At 42.3% G+C, this 15,744-nt stretch overlaps 1 protein-coding gene across 3 annotated transcripts in view; it reads left to right on the top strand.

Moving 5' to 3' along the window:
* The first annotated feature begins 610 nt into the window (after positions 1-610).
* sorl1 (sortilin-related receptor, L(DLR class) A repeats containing) overlaps positions 611-15,744 on the top strand; it is a 117,245-nt gene continuing 102,111 nt past the window's right edge. For 2 of the 3 annotated variants that reach the window (XM_036150341.1, XM_036150340.1), the window contains exon 1: positions 613-975. In XM_036150341.1, coding sequence (XP_036006234.1) covers positions 664-975 — 312 coding nt within the window. In that variant the 5' untranslated portion in view covers positions 613-663. Of the gene's footprint in view, positions 976-15,744 lie in introns of all 3 variants that reach the window. The other variant, XM_036150342.1, reaches the window with a different exon arrangement.

Genomic DNA, 15,744 nt, shown 5'->3' with positions numbered 1-15,744 from the left:
GTGATGTGTGCTGCAGCCTTTCTTGGCCAGGTCACCCTTGTGAAAGGGGTCTTGATCTCTAGATCTTTTACCTGTTTTTTCTATGTCAGTTTCTGGGCAGAACCTTAAAAGTAGGATTTAACTACAAAATACAAACTACACCGGTTTTTTTCTTCCCATTAAGAGCAACATGACTCCATGTGTGTCTCACATTCTGACGCAAACATGAACGGCCTGAGTGAAGGACTGGAGAGGAGGCCTCTGAGGGACACGCATCTTTAATCAGATCAGAGTCAGGCCAAATCCTTTAGCAACACTCTGTGGATGGTACACGTTCAGGACGCCTACATGTGTTTTAACAGCCCTGTTTGTCATTTCTATTCAGGATGTAATTTATGTGGCTCCGTGTGGTGTTTGCTGACGGTGTGTGATTTATTGTAAACAATTCAACGTCCATTTTACAGCCGTTCGGTTTTATGGCGTGCTTCGTGCGTAAGCTCTCATAATGATAACACCATTCGTGTGTGCGCGTGTGCGTGAAACACAGCGGCGGAATTCAACTACAGGAGTTGTAGAAGTTCCGTGCTTTCCCACGGCCTTTGAACGCAGCGCCATCGGCATCACTGCCAGTAGAAGGAGCTCTTTCGGTCTCACCTAACCCAGAGGAGCCAAACATACACAAACATGGCGATAAGGCAGACAGACAAGATGCTGTCCTCTCTCTGGTGCTCCGTGTGCTTCTCGGTCCTGGCGCTCGCGGGGGTGTCCTCGTCGACCCTCCATCTTCACCCGGAGCAACGGCACGCGCTGCCGCAGAACAGAGGCTTCTTCACCGTGGGAGCGGACGGGGGAGTCTTCGCGGGAGACGGCAGCAGAGGCGCCGCGGCTCCCGCGCTGCCTCTGGCCGCTCGAGTCGCGTCGGGTTCAGGCGCCCCCCGGGAGCACCGGAGCCGACGGAGCGCTGGCAAGTCGGCCATGCCGAAGGTGTACGGCCAGGTAAGGTCGGTGCACGACGCGTCCCGCAGACGCCGTGTAACCCAGAGCTCCGTCCGTGCATCACCTCACACTGACCTTAGCGGACAGATGTGGACGCTGTCCCTCACGCCGCCTGGTCTTCCGCCGATGTGTTGAACATGCTGCAAAGATGTGTGTTTGGGGGCCGTTTAACTCTGCTCCTGGTGGAGCTGAGGGGGTACCAGGGGGGTCAGGCGGCTCATCTGGTGTTTACAGTGTTGCAGCAGCAGCAGCGCAGTTCAGAGAACATCAGAGCCCTGCAGCCCGCTAATGGCAGCCTCTTCCAAATAACCGAGACATGACTTGTGTGGGGGGAGGATGTCGATGCAGATCTTACCAGAAACTCCTTATTTTCCTGCAAAGCCTCTGAGCGCTTGCAGGTTCCCGTGAGCAGCAGAGGGAGGGAAGAAGGTAACATTGTTTTCTGGATAAGGCGCTTATTAATAGGCAGCTGGGTGACTAACAGTTGGTTGGAGCTGTTTGCTTTCCACAGTCCTGCAGAGGATGCAGCGCTGCGAGGGTTTCAGCTGCCCACAGGTATTTCTGTCATCCGGTGCTGAAAATACTCTCCTCCTGGGGGGAGAAGGACTTCACAGACGGCTAGGTGTTAAACACAAAGAGCCTGGTGTCACTGAGGCCTCAGCAGTAGATCAAAACCTCAAAGTCTGCGAGAAGTGAGCTCATCCAGCCGTGTTCAGAGGGGAAGCGGGCCTGTGTTTGCTCAGGGGCCCCCGTGTGGGCTTACATCACTGGAACGCAATCATCAGGCTCGGCGAGAGTCATCGGTGGCGCTCGCATCGCTTTGTCATCCAATAAAGGCCATCCGCGAGTCTGGCACCCTGTGTGCGGCCGCCGTGGAGCAGGAAGGGAGCACCTCGGAGTCAACCGCAGCACCATCCAGGTGCAGAAAGGCCGGGGAGAGTTGGGGCTGCGCGTTAGTGCGAGTCAACGAGCTGCCCAGGGGAGCTGCTGCTGGGACGGCTCCTGCAAAATCTGGAATAGGAGGGAAATTAGAGGCTTTTCAGACTTAAAGAAGTATGACAGTTTAATTACAACGATATCCATCCATCCATCCATCCATCCATCCATCCATCCATCCATCCATCCATCCATGGCGGTACACTCTGAGAAGAACAGAGCAAAGAAGCAGGAGTGTCCGTCTGTTTGACTGGGTTTAGACGGCGGAGTGCAAGCCTCGCATTTGCTCTGTTGGATACCTGACGGCGTTAGACTTCACCCTGGCGTCCGCTGGTAGAGAGTGGAAGCGCCACTGAAGCTCCGCTTTCTTTTTTTGTTCGCCCAGTACCAGATACGATGCCACGTTCTGGACCATATGTAGGCGTTACAACCGTGCATGCCAGGAAACCTGTTCCAAAAGCAGCCCCGAGAGAGAGCCGTGGCGGGCGCTAAAAGTAGGATACCTGGGCTTTAACGGTACACGCATCATAGTTTGGTACATGAATTGGGTTTAAGATCGTAGTTCGATTGAAAGAAATCTTTCCTAGTGAGGGTATCAGCTCACATACTAAAGTGTAGGATTAGTCTACCAGTCTCTTCATGTTAAAGTACAAACATAAAAAGATCATTCAGTCTGATCTGAACATTGCTCCGCAGACAAAATGTCAAAAGGTTTATGGTTGAAACAGTTTGATTGTTTACATAATTATCAACTACTTTAGTAATGGAATGGTTAACTGGAGTTTACAGACTCTAAAACAGGCCCTTTGCTGAAAGAACCACCCACTCAGAGCAGTAATTGGTCTGTAAATATGTTCTATCTAGAACTGCTGAAGTGGCAGAGTTTAAGCATCACCTGGTTCAAGTTCTATAAAACAAATAAGAAGCACTTTTTACTATTTGATTATTTTCATTAAAAAATAGTACACAGATAAACAATTAGCAAAATAATAGTTTCAGCTCTAGTTATATACTGTTTTGCCAAGCAGGGATTGGTAGATTAGACAGAATAGATAGACCAGGTGGAGATAGATCCATTATTAAATTACCATGTGGCCAGTATTAGATTGATTTTTTTTTTTCAATTACATTAAAATGTACAATAAATGTTTGTTTTTTAGTTCAAGACACTTGTTTATTGAGGTATGTTAATTTATGAAGGGGTTCTGTTTTTAGATTAATTGGAAAAAATGATCGATTACTAAAATAGTCGATAGCTGCAGCCCTAAAATGTTTAGTTAAACCAACATGTCACGGTATCAGCCTTTACGTGGAAATAAACCTAATTAAAAGCGGCTAGGAGTGGTTGTTTTCTAGTGATCCGGCCTCTTTGCTAATAAAATGCAATACAGAAACGAGAACGTTTTCCAATTTAAAATAAACTACATATAAAAGAAGTCTAAGAAGTGTTTCCAGTGAGACGTGTTTGCATGGCGGGTGATGCTGGCCAAGCATCTGCTGGGTTTGCTTTGGACTCGTCTGGTGGTTCTTTTACAGCTCGTGGTGTGTTTTACCTTATTTACCTTGATGCCACCAGGCGCTGTAACATCGATGAATTGTAACCACTGAGACGTTCCAGCTAATCACTACTCATGTTTCCCTCCTACTGTAGATTACTAAAACCCAGTGTTGCTTTAAAAACAAACAAGTGTGTCTTCAAGCTCCTCCATGTCCTCCACCAGGCATTTTTTTGCATTGTTTTAGGTGTAAAGCACTTTACTTGATATTTAAATCTATTCATTTTCTCTTGGGTCAACTTACAAAACACAATAAAAGACGTGTGCCCTCGATAGAAAGACGGTGCTGACCCGTGGCCAGTGAAGTCCTTATCTGACCACATGGACTGCACTGCGACGTCTGCAGGGAAGGTTTATTGCAAACACCACTATCAAGTACAGGCTGTTGCTTTCTTTGTAGACTGATATAAAATGCAAAAAGCAGATGAGCTTTAAAAAAAGTTCCATTGCAGTCGGAGAAGAAGATCTGGTCGTCTATCTTAACATTCATCCATCCAGTGGCTATTGTCGGGGATCCTAAATATGTCTGGAAATATGGCCTCTACGTGTCTGCTGTTCTCGAAGATCAGTTGTTTAGTCTTGGAGGAACTTCTATTGGTGGTGTGGATTTTCTTACCCAGTAGGATGTGTCATACAGTTGGGGTTAATCTATAATAGAATGCACATGGTGTATATAATGGATGGGAGCTTAATGTTTAGCTGCAGCTTCAGCGCTTCGGTCGTTGAAACCAGAGCCGACTCAACGGAGCTTCTGCAACTCCTTATGCAACTCTTCTAGAAAATGGATTTTAGAAATCAGCTGAAAGTCATCGTTAACCTACCTAACAGTTAACATGGGATTAAAGGTGGTTTAATGATTGGTCAAGATTGTTCAGTAAGACTCACGGAAAAAAAAAAAAAACTTCAAAGACCTTTAAACGAAGGAGGTAGCGGTCCTGAAGGACTAGGTTTCCATGTCTGTGACGACGGTGGTCCAAACATGGCAGCGAAGGGCAACCAGCCTTGGAAGAGTCAGGTCAGGCTTTGGTTTAGAGTCTGGGTGTCTGTTTTTCTTGCTGGGTTGTAGTTGCCTTGTGTAGAAGCTTGGTCCTGGGCCCATTCCACCTTGATTCTACCTCTTATTAGATTGCAGCTAATTTCAAGGGTATAATGTAGTGCAGGGGTCTTCAATTCCAGTCCTCGAGGTCCAGTTCCCCGCAATGTTTATATGTGGCTCTGCTTCAACACACCTGAGTCAAATTATCAGGCCATTAGCATGACTCTGAGGAAGCTGACTGCATGCTGAGGAGCTAATTAAGCCGTCTGATTAAGGTGTGTTGGACCAGGGACACATCTAAAAGCTGCAGGACACCGGACCTATGAACTGGAATTGAAGACCCCTGATGTAGAGTGTTATGAAAAATGTGGTTCTGTCAGTTTCCATGTTTACCAGATCATATTCAGCTGTAATGTCATTGAGGAGCTTCAGCTGAACCTTTGTGAAGTTCAAATGTCACTTCGTTTTAGGGTTAAGGCGTTCAAGCGTAATTGCACAGAATGGCTTCTAGGTGAACTGGTGGCCTAACTCTGTACTGTGATGATGGATCCGCTATCAGCATAGAAACCAATGGTTGTCTGTATTGTTCTACTTTTTATCATTGCCTGTATCACTATTTGGAGTTTTTTTTCTCTTAAGATTTTTGAAAGTCTCATCAGGATTGTTTCTGTTACCCACCTGAAGTGTCTCAGATGTGCAGTCGTCCAACACCAGCCCCACTCCACTGAGTTTCTGCACATAGATGTTGTTAGGAAAACCTCACATTAAAAAGGAAATCACCAGAATTTATCTTATCAGTTAACCAATTAAAGTAATAATAACAATGTTGTAACTGGTTGTGCTCATTTTCGTTTTTAGTCAACATTTAAGTATAAAACAACAGAAGACAGGGAAACTATATCAACTTTTAATGCTTAAGATGAACTGAACTGGCTGAGACCAATTTCTGGATTTCTTTTTGGTCTAAAATGCTGACTTTTGTGTTCTACCAAGCATTTTGACACATGCAAACTTGTTTGTATAAATAGTTCCATTAAAAAAATGTATTGATTTAATCATTCACCATAAAATAAAAGTAAATGTGTTGCAGATTGCTTGACGGGGGAAGTAGTTAGTAATTGTACACTTGGTCTCATTTATGCATCAAAAGTAGATGTTTCCGCCCTTTTGTCTGATTATTGTTATTGTTTTTGTAACACTAAAACAAACCGTGTCAAAGAACAAGCTATTTGATGAGGCATTTGCAGAGTGAATATAGTGGGAACTTTCAGTTTTGAACAGGGAAAAAAAATCCCCTTAGACATTATATGGATGTCTAAGGGGAGGGCAGTTGTGAAACTGCTGGTAAACCAGTCAATTCCATTCACTGGTAGGTGGATCTCAGATCATAACTCTTCGTCATCTACTCATGTAAATGTTCCGATTTAATATTAAATGGAAAAATTCCCTAGTATCCCACTTCCCGAATACATTTATACATTTAAAATAACAGAAACAAACCAAAAATCATCACTGTTGATTGAGCATTTCTTATACCCATCACATTATTGTGTATCTGGGTTATATTCAGTAGCATGTGAAGAAACTCTGTTTTAAATTATGTGCTAGTATTATCTTTCTACGCATCTGATGCTTGAGCTTACATGATACTATTTAAGTTAAAGCTGGGCTATTGCTGAGTATTTATGGAAAATTTGAAATCCTTTTGCTAGATCAGCCTTGGAACTTAGATATTCCATATATACAGACATATGCACCAATGCTGTGTAATTTACTAAAGTCCTAATATGGCCTGATAATGTACTTAACCTCATGCTTTGCCATGCAGACACTCTGTCTGCACTGATGAATATTCACTCACCATGGAAGGCTGAATGTTTTAAGGGGCCTTTGCAGGAGGTAAAGCCATCTATTTTCTGAGCAGTTCTGCTCGTAATTGTTTTTGACAACTCAAGGGTACTCGTAAAATATGCATAGAGGATTCAACTTGCACTCCAAGATGATCAAGTGATCATTTAAGCTGCAGTAAGTAACTTTTGTATCACAGTATAATATGAGACAGATAATTTGTGAAAAATAATCAAGCTCCTCTGGCTCCTTCCAGTAATCCTGCTGCCATTTGCAGAAAAACACCGCTCCCTGGACAGAAACAACCAATCAGAGCCATTAAGAGTACCTTGCTCTTGTGTACGTGGTGCTCACAACCCCTCCCCCGCGCGGCGCTACTGTCATTTCAGTTATAATATTGGCAGTGGGCTGCAGCTGTGGAGAAATTGTGCAGAGAACAACCTGCTTTACAGGAAAACTGCCAATTCCTGGAGAGGTGCCTGTTTAGAAAACAGGGAAACATTGAAGCAGCATGGCAGGCTCTGCTGTGGAGGGAGGGCTGCAGAGAGCAAGAGGGAGGGACCTACAAGGTGTGGCTGTTCACATTTTCAGGCTAAGTCTGGTTTTCTCAAAACTCCCTAGTGCAGCTTTAAGTATGGAGGGAAAAACTCAGTGATTTTGCAATGAAACAAAGCTTGCTCTAATGCAGCAGTACTCTGCAAAGTTTACACCATTAATTCCAGCTGACACAAAATTTTAGATACAAGGACATGACTTGACTTTACACAAAATGCACTTCATTTCTTTACTTTCAGATTCATGTAAAGTGATTTAGATACGTTAGCGACATGGAATGATAAGGAACAATGGGACAGTAGCTTTATGAAGGCCTGTGGTAGTTGTCCCAGCTTTCTTTCATAGTTTCTCTACAGGCTTTACACACCTAGATTAGGCCTGTTTTTAGTAAAGGGTCCTCATCATGTATTTCCACAGATGTTCTTTTAGTTGATGCTGGGCTATGGACAGGCTAATTAGGAATGATCACAGAGGGAAGCCTATTCACTGTTTGATCTTGTTGTCACATCAGTGATATTACTGACTTTATTATGTGAAATATATTGTGTCAAATATAAAATTCACACAAACAAATGGTGGTGTCACATAACACCTTATTCCTCGCCTGCGCTTTAACATTGCTGGCTGAATATGGCAGCAGTTTTTAATCTTGTATGCATAAGAGCAGCAGAGATCTGGTTTGCAGCAAGATGAGAATGTCAAAGTGACTCTTGGAGAACATTCACTTTTTTTTAATAACAGCAAAGGTAACCAGGGAACGGCTTTACACAGTGAAAGTGCTGTTTTGTTTTGCCACTGCCAGTCTCAGCCTGATGCTACGTGACATTATTGGCATACTCCTACGTAGACGGTTGTGTTCACATTGTTGGGCTACAGAACCCGTTTGTGTTTGTTCACATTTCAGAACACTAGCAGGTAACCTATCCACCGCACTCTGCAGAGCTTTCAGCGTGTAACTATTAGTGACACAGCATGATATAATTTCAGCATACAGCAGCCACTCAAGGTGATTGCCTTAGTCTTTACGCCGCAACGTGTATCCTTTGTGTTTATAATGATCTTTAGTTGAAAGAAAAAAATACAGTTCCACGTGTTATTTTTCTCCAGTAATGAATGTATGGGTAGAGCTTTTACTGGCCTCATGATTTCAGTGGACTGAGATTCATGTGAAAGGTGACACTGTTTTTTTGAATCTACCCACCCAGAGTTGCAGGACATTACAGACGACCTTCTGGACTTGGTAGTTCTGCTTGTTGCTTTTTTTTGGCCTGGTTTCCAAGGAAGCATTTCACTAATTTATGAATGTTCAAAATGCGCACAAAAAAGTAGACACCTGCACAGTGAACATCGGGGTAACTGATGTCACAGGGGATCGTAAGGATTGATCGTGAATGGCCATCACAATTGCTAACAATGATGGCCGATACAGAGAAGTAATTTCAGGGTGTTAGGTTTTCTTTGCTGGCGGAACGACTTTGTGACGAGTTTGTAATGTGGAACTGAAAGCATTTTTATTAAAGTCAGACGCATTTTTATTAAAGTCAGACAATGTGAACCTGGATACTGACGCTGAAGTATCCAGGTTCACATCCATCATGGATCACATGGATCAGACGAGCGTTGACAACGACAATGACCATCGGCCTTTCAACTGGTACAGTTCTGTTCACATCTCTGTTTTGAAGTTTTTCATTTCATGTATGGTATTTATTTCAAACAACAGTTTTTTGCTTTCTTTTCTCACTGAAAGAAATTCACGGAACAAAGCAATCCAAGCAACAGATGAATAATGGTGCGTTCCATTTGTCCTCGGTAGTTGGAATTCTTGACCTCCCAGCTGGAAAATTTAACTGGAACAGCCCCTAAAGCCAGTATTATGAGTCGGAAAGTTGGTGCAACAGGATGGTACCCTACTTCAACGTTCATGATGGCTGCTACTCGCAGCAACATTGAGTAAAACCTCATGCTTTGACTGTTGTAGGAGCTCTCTATTATTTATGTAACATTTAGTCAGGGGTACAGGTGCTGCCCTTCAGCGTTTATCAGACGGGATGTTTCAGCTCTATCTGTACAAAATACCGCCTAGAACAGCATTATTGTCATTGTTATTGTTTTAACAAGAATGCAAGCGTCCATGTTTTTTCCTATTGTCTGACAAGGGGGAAACTGGAACGCATAAAGGTGTAGATGACGTAATCTGAGACTCGTTAGTTCCGACCTCCGAGGCAAAAGGAATGCACCATAAATAAACAATGAAAAAGTTCAGAATATTATCGTAACCCTTTGGTTTTGCAGTTGTTTAAAACCAGATACCAACAAATATAACAAACTCATGTATACATACATTGTAAATGTGTAAAAAAAGCAAAATAAACTTCAAAGAGCTAGACTAAGGGGTAAAAACACAGCGAGATGGAGTGTTTTCATTCTGTTACATCAGGGCTGGATGTGGATATTTAGTCCAAAGGTTCTGAGCATAGCTTGTATAGACAGGCTTCAGGTGATATGGTCGCAGCAGTAAACAGCATTCCTCTGTCTCTGGCAGGTAGACATCGATATCTACATTTCTTAAAGTTTTTTTTTTTTTTTTTTAGTTTGTCTTTTTCAGCCAGCCAAGCTCATGTGGGTTCCTTGGATGTCACCTAAGATAACAGAATTATGTCTCCCGTGTAAAATTTTGTGATTACAATCCTGTTTGTCCATCATCACACGTGCATTCAGAAACAATAAAAAAAACGTAAAGGCAGAGTATTGACCCTTAATCATAAAAGTACGTTTCTCCAGAGCTAAGGAACTAGATGACGTAGACAGCCAGGCCTCAAAATGTGGTCTGGTGATGGATTTCCAGGATTTGGCTGTTCAGTATTTTGTCAGTAACATGCAATAGTTTGTGTTTTTATGGATAAAACTTGCTTAATTGATTTTGACGGGTTAGATCCCTAATAGTTTAGGACACAGATTCAGTTAAACACCTGCAGTATGTGAAACTACATCCAGCACTTCCTTGCTAGGTGATCAGTCTTGGTAACTGTAGTCGATGATGTGGTTGTTTTGTAGGTCCTGGCAGGATATGTATTTGCTAATTGCAAATCAAACTTGTCTTTCCAGTCCACCCCGGCTCTCTTTATGACAGAATTAACCGCCAACCCATGCAGGCTTCTTGGAGTATGGCTCAGAGGTTTTTATATACAACGCCGTTGTATGGCAATATAAATTATACATTAGGTAATAAATTAGGTACGTGTTTAAACTCAACTTTTGTTTAAGTATGTGTATGCCAATCAAAAAAGAAATGTTATTGATATAACAACATATCCAATAATCATTTTTGTTATTTAAGCACCGGTACATTTATAACTGTTACATTGCTGTTTAAATAAAAGTGGTTAGATTAAGTTATACATATTTAAAAACATTTCTTAGTAAAAATTGGAGGCTGCTATTTTCACTTAAACTTATTCTGTGAGAATCCCATACTGACTGATGCATGGGACCAATATTTTCATATAATTCAGTGTAATCAGGCTTCTAAGTGGAACACATTGGGAGCTTTAGTGTAATTACTTTTTGCTGGTCACTCACAGCGTTCCCACTAGATAATGAAAGCAGGTCTTCACTTGGGGCTTACATTATCTAGACTCACAACATCTTATTTTATGACGTGTGCTGGTGGAGGTGACGTGTGAACCATGCTTGGGGATTTGAAATCGATAATTTTTTCAGTTCTTTAGACCGTCTGTCTGAGGTTCAGCTTGCTGAGCTCAGACAGGGCAGCGCCGTGCTGATGGCAACAAATGGCACTATTAATCTCCAGATCCGCTGCTGCTGCTGCTGCTGCTCTCAGACACTGTCTGTGCTGGTTCTGCTTCCCTCGTGTTACAATTACCCACTCTTAGTCATCGCAGGTAGCCACTTCTGTAGAAGCGGAAGGAGGCATCAGCAACCACATTATGACTTTGCACAGTTTTGGTTCTGCATTTTGCAGAATGGTAAAATGCGAAAACACAAGTTTACCATCATACAGGGTAAAATGTCCGACATTTCAGGAGCTGGGAATGATCAGGGTTGTACAGGGTGTTGAAATGCAATTTAAAAACAGCAGTGGATTTTCTACTACTTCACTATATTCTTAGAAAACTAAATCATGACACAGAGACCCTGCGGAAACTAAAGTCTACATCTTACTCCATTCTTATGGATAGAATTATACGGTTAGAGGAAAGACATCAGCAATTACAAACAGTTGCTGCTGCTCACTTGTTTGGGGAATGATTACAAGGCAAATTGCCAAATAATATGGAGATTATCATTCTGATGCTGGCGCTTAATAAATCCAGCTTTTTTTTAAATTAGTTCTGGTAACCCTATACATCCAATCCTGTCTTTGTTGACAATTTCCAATCTCATTTCCAATATTGTTCTTAATCTTAGTCCAACTGCTGTGAGCAGAGCAGAATGTAGGCGACACCGCACCATGTGTAAGAGCTGCTGCTGTAAAACAGGACTTGATTATTTTAATTCCTTTACTCCGCAAAGTCTGCCAGCCTTTCCAAATGCAACAGTTTCCGTGACTGACAGGTTGAAAGCTCTCATGGCAGCTTTATTGCAAAAAGTGCAAGCTTCCTGTTTTCTGTCTTTCTTTAAGTAGCTGCCTGAATTAACAGCAGCTACTGAGTTTCCTTTTGAATAGCTTCTTATGAGTTTTTAACTCATAAGACGCTGAGTCTTTTTAAAAATTCCAGAGATTATGGAAAATAACAAACTTCTTTACTCTAACAAGTTCCACAGCAAAATAATGTCGTAGGTGTGTTAAAATGATTGGATGTTTAATCGTTTTTTCCACTGGCTGATTGCTGTTCAAAAGCCTAACAAGCTAAAAATTTATTGATTTTGGTCAGCAACCATTTTCTCTGTGCATCGCCACTTCAGGCCAAAGTGAGCTGGACTGAACCTAGAGCACAGCACCACATTTAAACAAAAGCATATACAGTATTCCAGCATAAACAAACCAAATTTCAAGCATTGTGTTGTAGGTGGGGTGATTTGGACCTGAGCACCTTGTGTAAATCAGGTTTTATAAAGCTAAAATAGATAAATAAATCTGTCTAATACTTCTAACTGTAGAGAACAGTAGCTTGCTAATGGCCAATGCTGTTTATTTTAAATTGACGTCCTAGAACATACATATCACTCTGTGGTATTATACATATATATACGTTTTATTATGAAGGGAAGAAAACCTCTATCCCAGACCCCGGAGTTTGTTTTTTGTAAATTTGCAGAGTTCTTTGAGTTGAAACAGTTGCTTTTCTGTTGCGTTTGGAAAAAATATTTTTGGAGGCTGTCTGTCCTCCTTCTTGGAGGGATAGTGCATGTATCCAAATCAAAGAGGACAAGTCAGATATTTACCAAAGGCACAAATCAGACCCCGACTGGAAAACTGCAATGGCTGCACCTCAAGTCAAACACATGACCATCTGTTTGATGATGGAGCTTGTCTAAAACTGGACAGGGCAGCGTGTCTGAGAACCCAAACACAGCAGCAAGTCTAAAACAGGTTGGCTGAAAAAAAACAACAACGGAGGTGTTACTATGGCCCGTCTGTCCGTCCATCCTAGCATACACACCCACGCACGCTTTCATCCTAGCATGGTCACAAAGGAACCCGGTCAATAGGCGGACGAGAGGCAGGGTTCACCCTGGACAAGATCATTAGACAGCTGTCCAAAAACAAATATCCACAACCGTTAGCAAACAGGGACGGCACATTAAAGGAAAACTGCGAAAAAATATCCTCCACAATATGGTATTGATCCAGTTATGCAAAAGGTTTTTCCTTCATGCTAAATGGGGGGTTTACAGACTGTTTTGCAACAATATTTAGATTTGGCTATCAATGACCAATAATAAGTGCCAAGGGAGATTATTAGCAAGGTTAGTGATTTTTAATCAAAAATGAACAAGAAAGGCCATCCATCCATCCATCCATCCATCCATCCATCCATTTTCTGACCCGCTTAATCCCTCATGGGGTCGGGGGGGGGGGGGGTTGCTGGTGCCTATCTCCAGCGTTCACTGGGCGAGAGGCGGAGTACACCCTGGACAGGTCGCTAGTCTGTCGCAGACAAGATAGGACGCTACCTGATAATGAGAAATGAACCACCAAACAGCCCTGTCTCTGTCAGTCATTGTTCTATGAATATCAGCCTGGTGGTATTAAAGTTAGGGTCGGTGATTTTTCTAAAAGTTCCCCCAAGTCCCTTTTTGAATAACAGTGCAGGCACTAGACCATTTTACCTGCTCTTCCACTCTGCAGGTAACCTGACAAAAGCCAGACGCATGTCGCTCCGCCTAGCTCCACTCACATCCATCTGGGACCTCTCCATAGGAATTGCCTTTATTGAAGGCTGGGCCTTATCAAAAATTCTTGCATATGATTGGATAAGCCACTTGTCTGTCATCTTTATCGACGTGCTATTTCAACAACTCACACCGAAGCTAACCCGTGACGCTGATGATAGCGACGCAGAAAAAAAAAAATTTAATGTGTTTGCGGCTCTAGTGGCACGCGTTTTATTGACAGTGAGCTGACAGGAAGAGGGGGAATACAGGCGGCAAAGCGCCGCGGGTCGGAGTCGATCCCGGGCTGACCACGTTGAGGACTAAAGGCCTCCTAATATGGTTTGCGCTAACCGCTCCGGGGCGCGTCCGCTGCAGACGCGGACGCGCCCCGGAAAACAAAACTTGCCAAATCCGGTCGGGAGACGGGCGAAAACATCATTTCCACCAACAAAAGCCTTCAGAGGCGTTCTCTGATGTTCTTTTAATGAAACAATATTAGGTAGATTGGACAACACGGAAGAAATAGCAGCATCAATGTTAACGCTTGCTTCCTCGACGAGCCGCCATTGCTATCAAAACAGTCTCACGTCATGGTCGCGTCTCCACTACGTCACATCTATGAAATTCCAGCCCTGCGTCCTGATTGGCCAGACCATAAAATTGGTTGGAGAAATCACTTTCTATGGGAGATGTCCCAGATGTATGTGAGTGGAGCTAGGCAGAGCGACATGCGTCTGGCTTTTGTCAGGTTACTCTGCAGGGGGATTGCATGAAAAAAATGTTCCAAATCTACTCTGGTCTTATTTCTTTCTACTGAGGCCTTTCTCTTCTTCTCATAAACTTACACAGTTTGCTTCTTGCGACTGTCAGCCATGTTCAAAGTCTACAGTGGGAGCAGCGGAGCTACAATGAACGGCTAACACTGAAGCTAACCGCTAAGCTAACCGGATACATAAACACTGGAAGTGCGCATACACAGCCAGCAAGCGAAAACTAACAAGGAACGTTCACGCACACCGGCGTTACGTGAGCGCGTCAGAATGATTGGCATGTGGGATAACCAATAGATAAGGAGATAGGGACAGAGGGGGTGAGGGCATGACCAATCCCCTGATAAATCTCTGCCATGTGGACCGAAAGGCAAGGATTGGTCCGAGCTTTTACAGGCCTGCAGCTTTAACAGAAATCTAATTTTTTTAACCTCTTTTTTTTCTGAATACTTAATGTAATGTAGGTGAAGTGATATGACTATTGGGATATGGTAATACCTTGTGCGGAATGTTGTAAATAAATAAATAAATATATATATATATATATATATATATATATATATATATATATATATATATATATATATATATATATATATATATATATAACAGTGTGTGTATTCTGGAGCACGTAACAAAAGTAATTTACCCCTGGGATCATTAAAGTATGTCTGAGTCTGACCATTTCACCCAGTATAACTAAACGTTTTTCTGAACAGGATTACCAACTCTGGCTTTAAGGGAAAAAAAGAGATAATTCATGCACTGGCTTTCTCAAACAGCAAGTACTACACACATAGAATAAACATAAACAACCATGTAAACCATACCGCAGTTTATTAAGAAAATACTTCAACTTCATAGTTAAAATACTTAAGTATTTTAACTTAAGTAATATTTAAGTCAAATTAGGCTAGTAACATTCAACTAAACTACCAAGTAAAAGTGAAAAGAACAATAAGAAATCTAATAATCTCTGAAAAAGGGGGCACTGTCATACTAATAAAATAGAGTTGTAGGATATCCTCGCTAAATGTGGATATGTATGTTTCAGAACCAAGATGTGATATGAGGAATTGGGAATGAGGACTAATTGGCTCTAAAGCTCACAAAGAACAACAGTTGCTAGGTCTTCAATCAGCTAGTTCACATTGCAAAGGAAAAGGGAAGATAAAACATTACCTGACGATTAAATCTTAATGCTGTTAATCAGCCATCACGGTGACCATTAGATCCAGCTTTGGACTGCCAAGGTGACAGTAGAAACATGTGTATGGACTCATAAGGCGGCGGTCGAACATGGAGGCGTGTTGATGTAGCATCCAGACTGAGAGGCTCACTTAACTCTGGGTGTGTTGCAATTCTGGGGTTGCATCCGTGGCCTGGGTCCTTTTGTTGAACGCGAAGAAGAGAAGACAAGAAGAGATGTGCTTGTCAAATGGGATGGTCTAGCATTCACCGCCTGTCCCTGCCCTTACCTCAGCATGACCCCTGTTGCCTAGTAACCGACAAAACATTAAGCAGCTGTGAAGCCAAACAAATGGAGCCCCAAAGTTAATTCTGGTGTCTCCGCTGTAAATACCTCTACACAGTTTTTATTTTTATTTTTACTCATTCATTATGGCTCACAATCTTTTGTTTAAAATATTGTTGTTTTATCGTCTTTTGCTTTTATTCTGATTCATCAATCAGCCAAGTGTTCAAAGTAATTTTATGTTGATATAGA

The sequence above is a fragment of the Fundulus heteroclitus genome, chromosome 18 (genome assembly GCF_011125445.2).
Source record: "Fundulus heteroclitus isolate FHET01 chromosome 18, MU-UCD_Fhet_4.1, whole genome shotgun sequence".
Taxonomy (NCBI): Eukaryota; Metazoa; Chordata; class Actinopteri; order Cyprinodontiformes; family Fundulidae; genus Fundulus; species Fundulus heteroclitus.
This window is presented reverse-complemented; position numbering and strand designations above follow the sequence as displayed.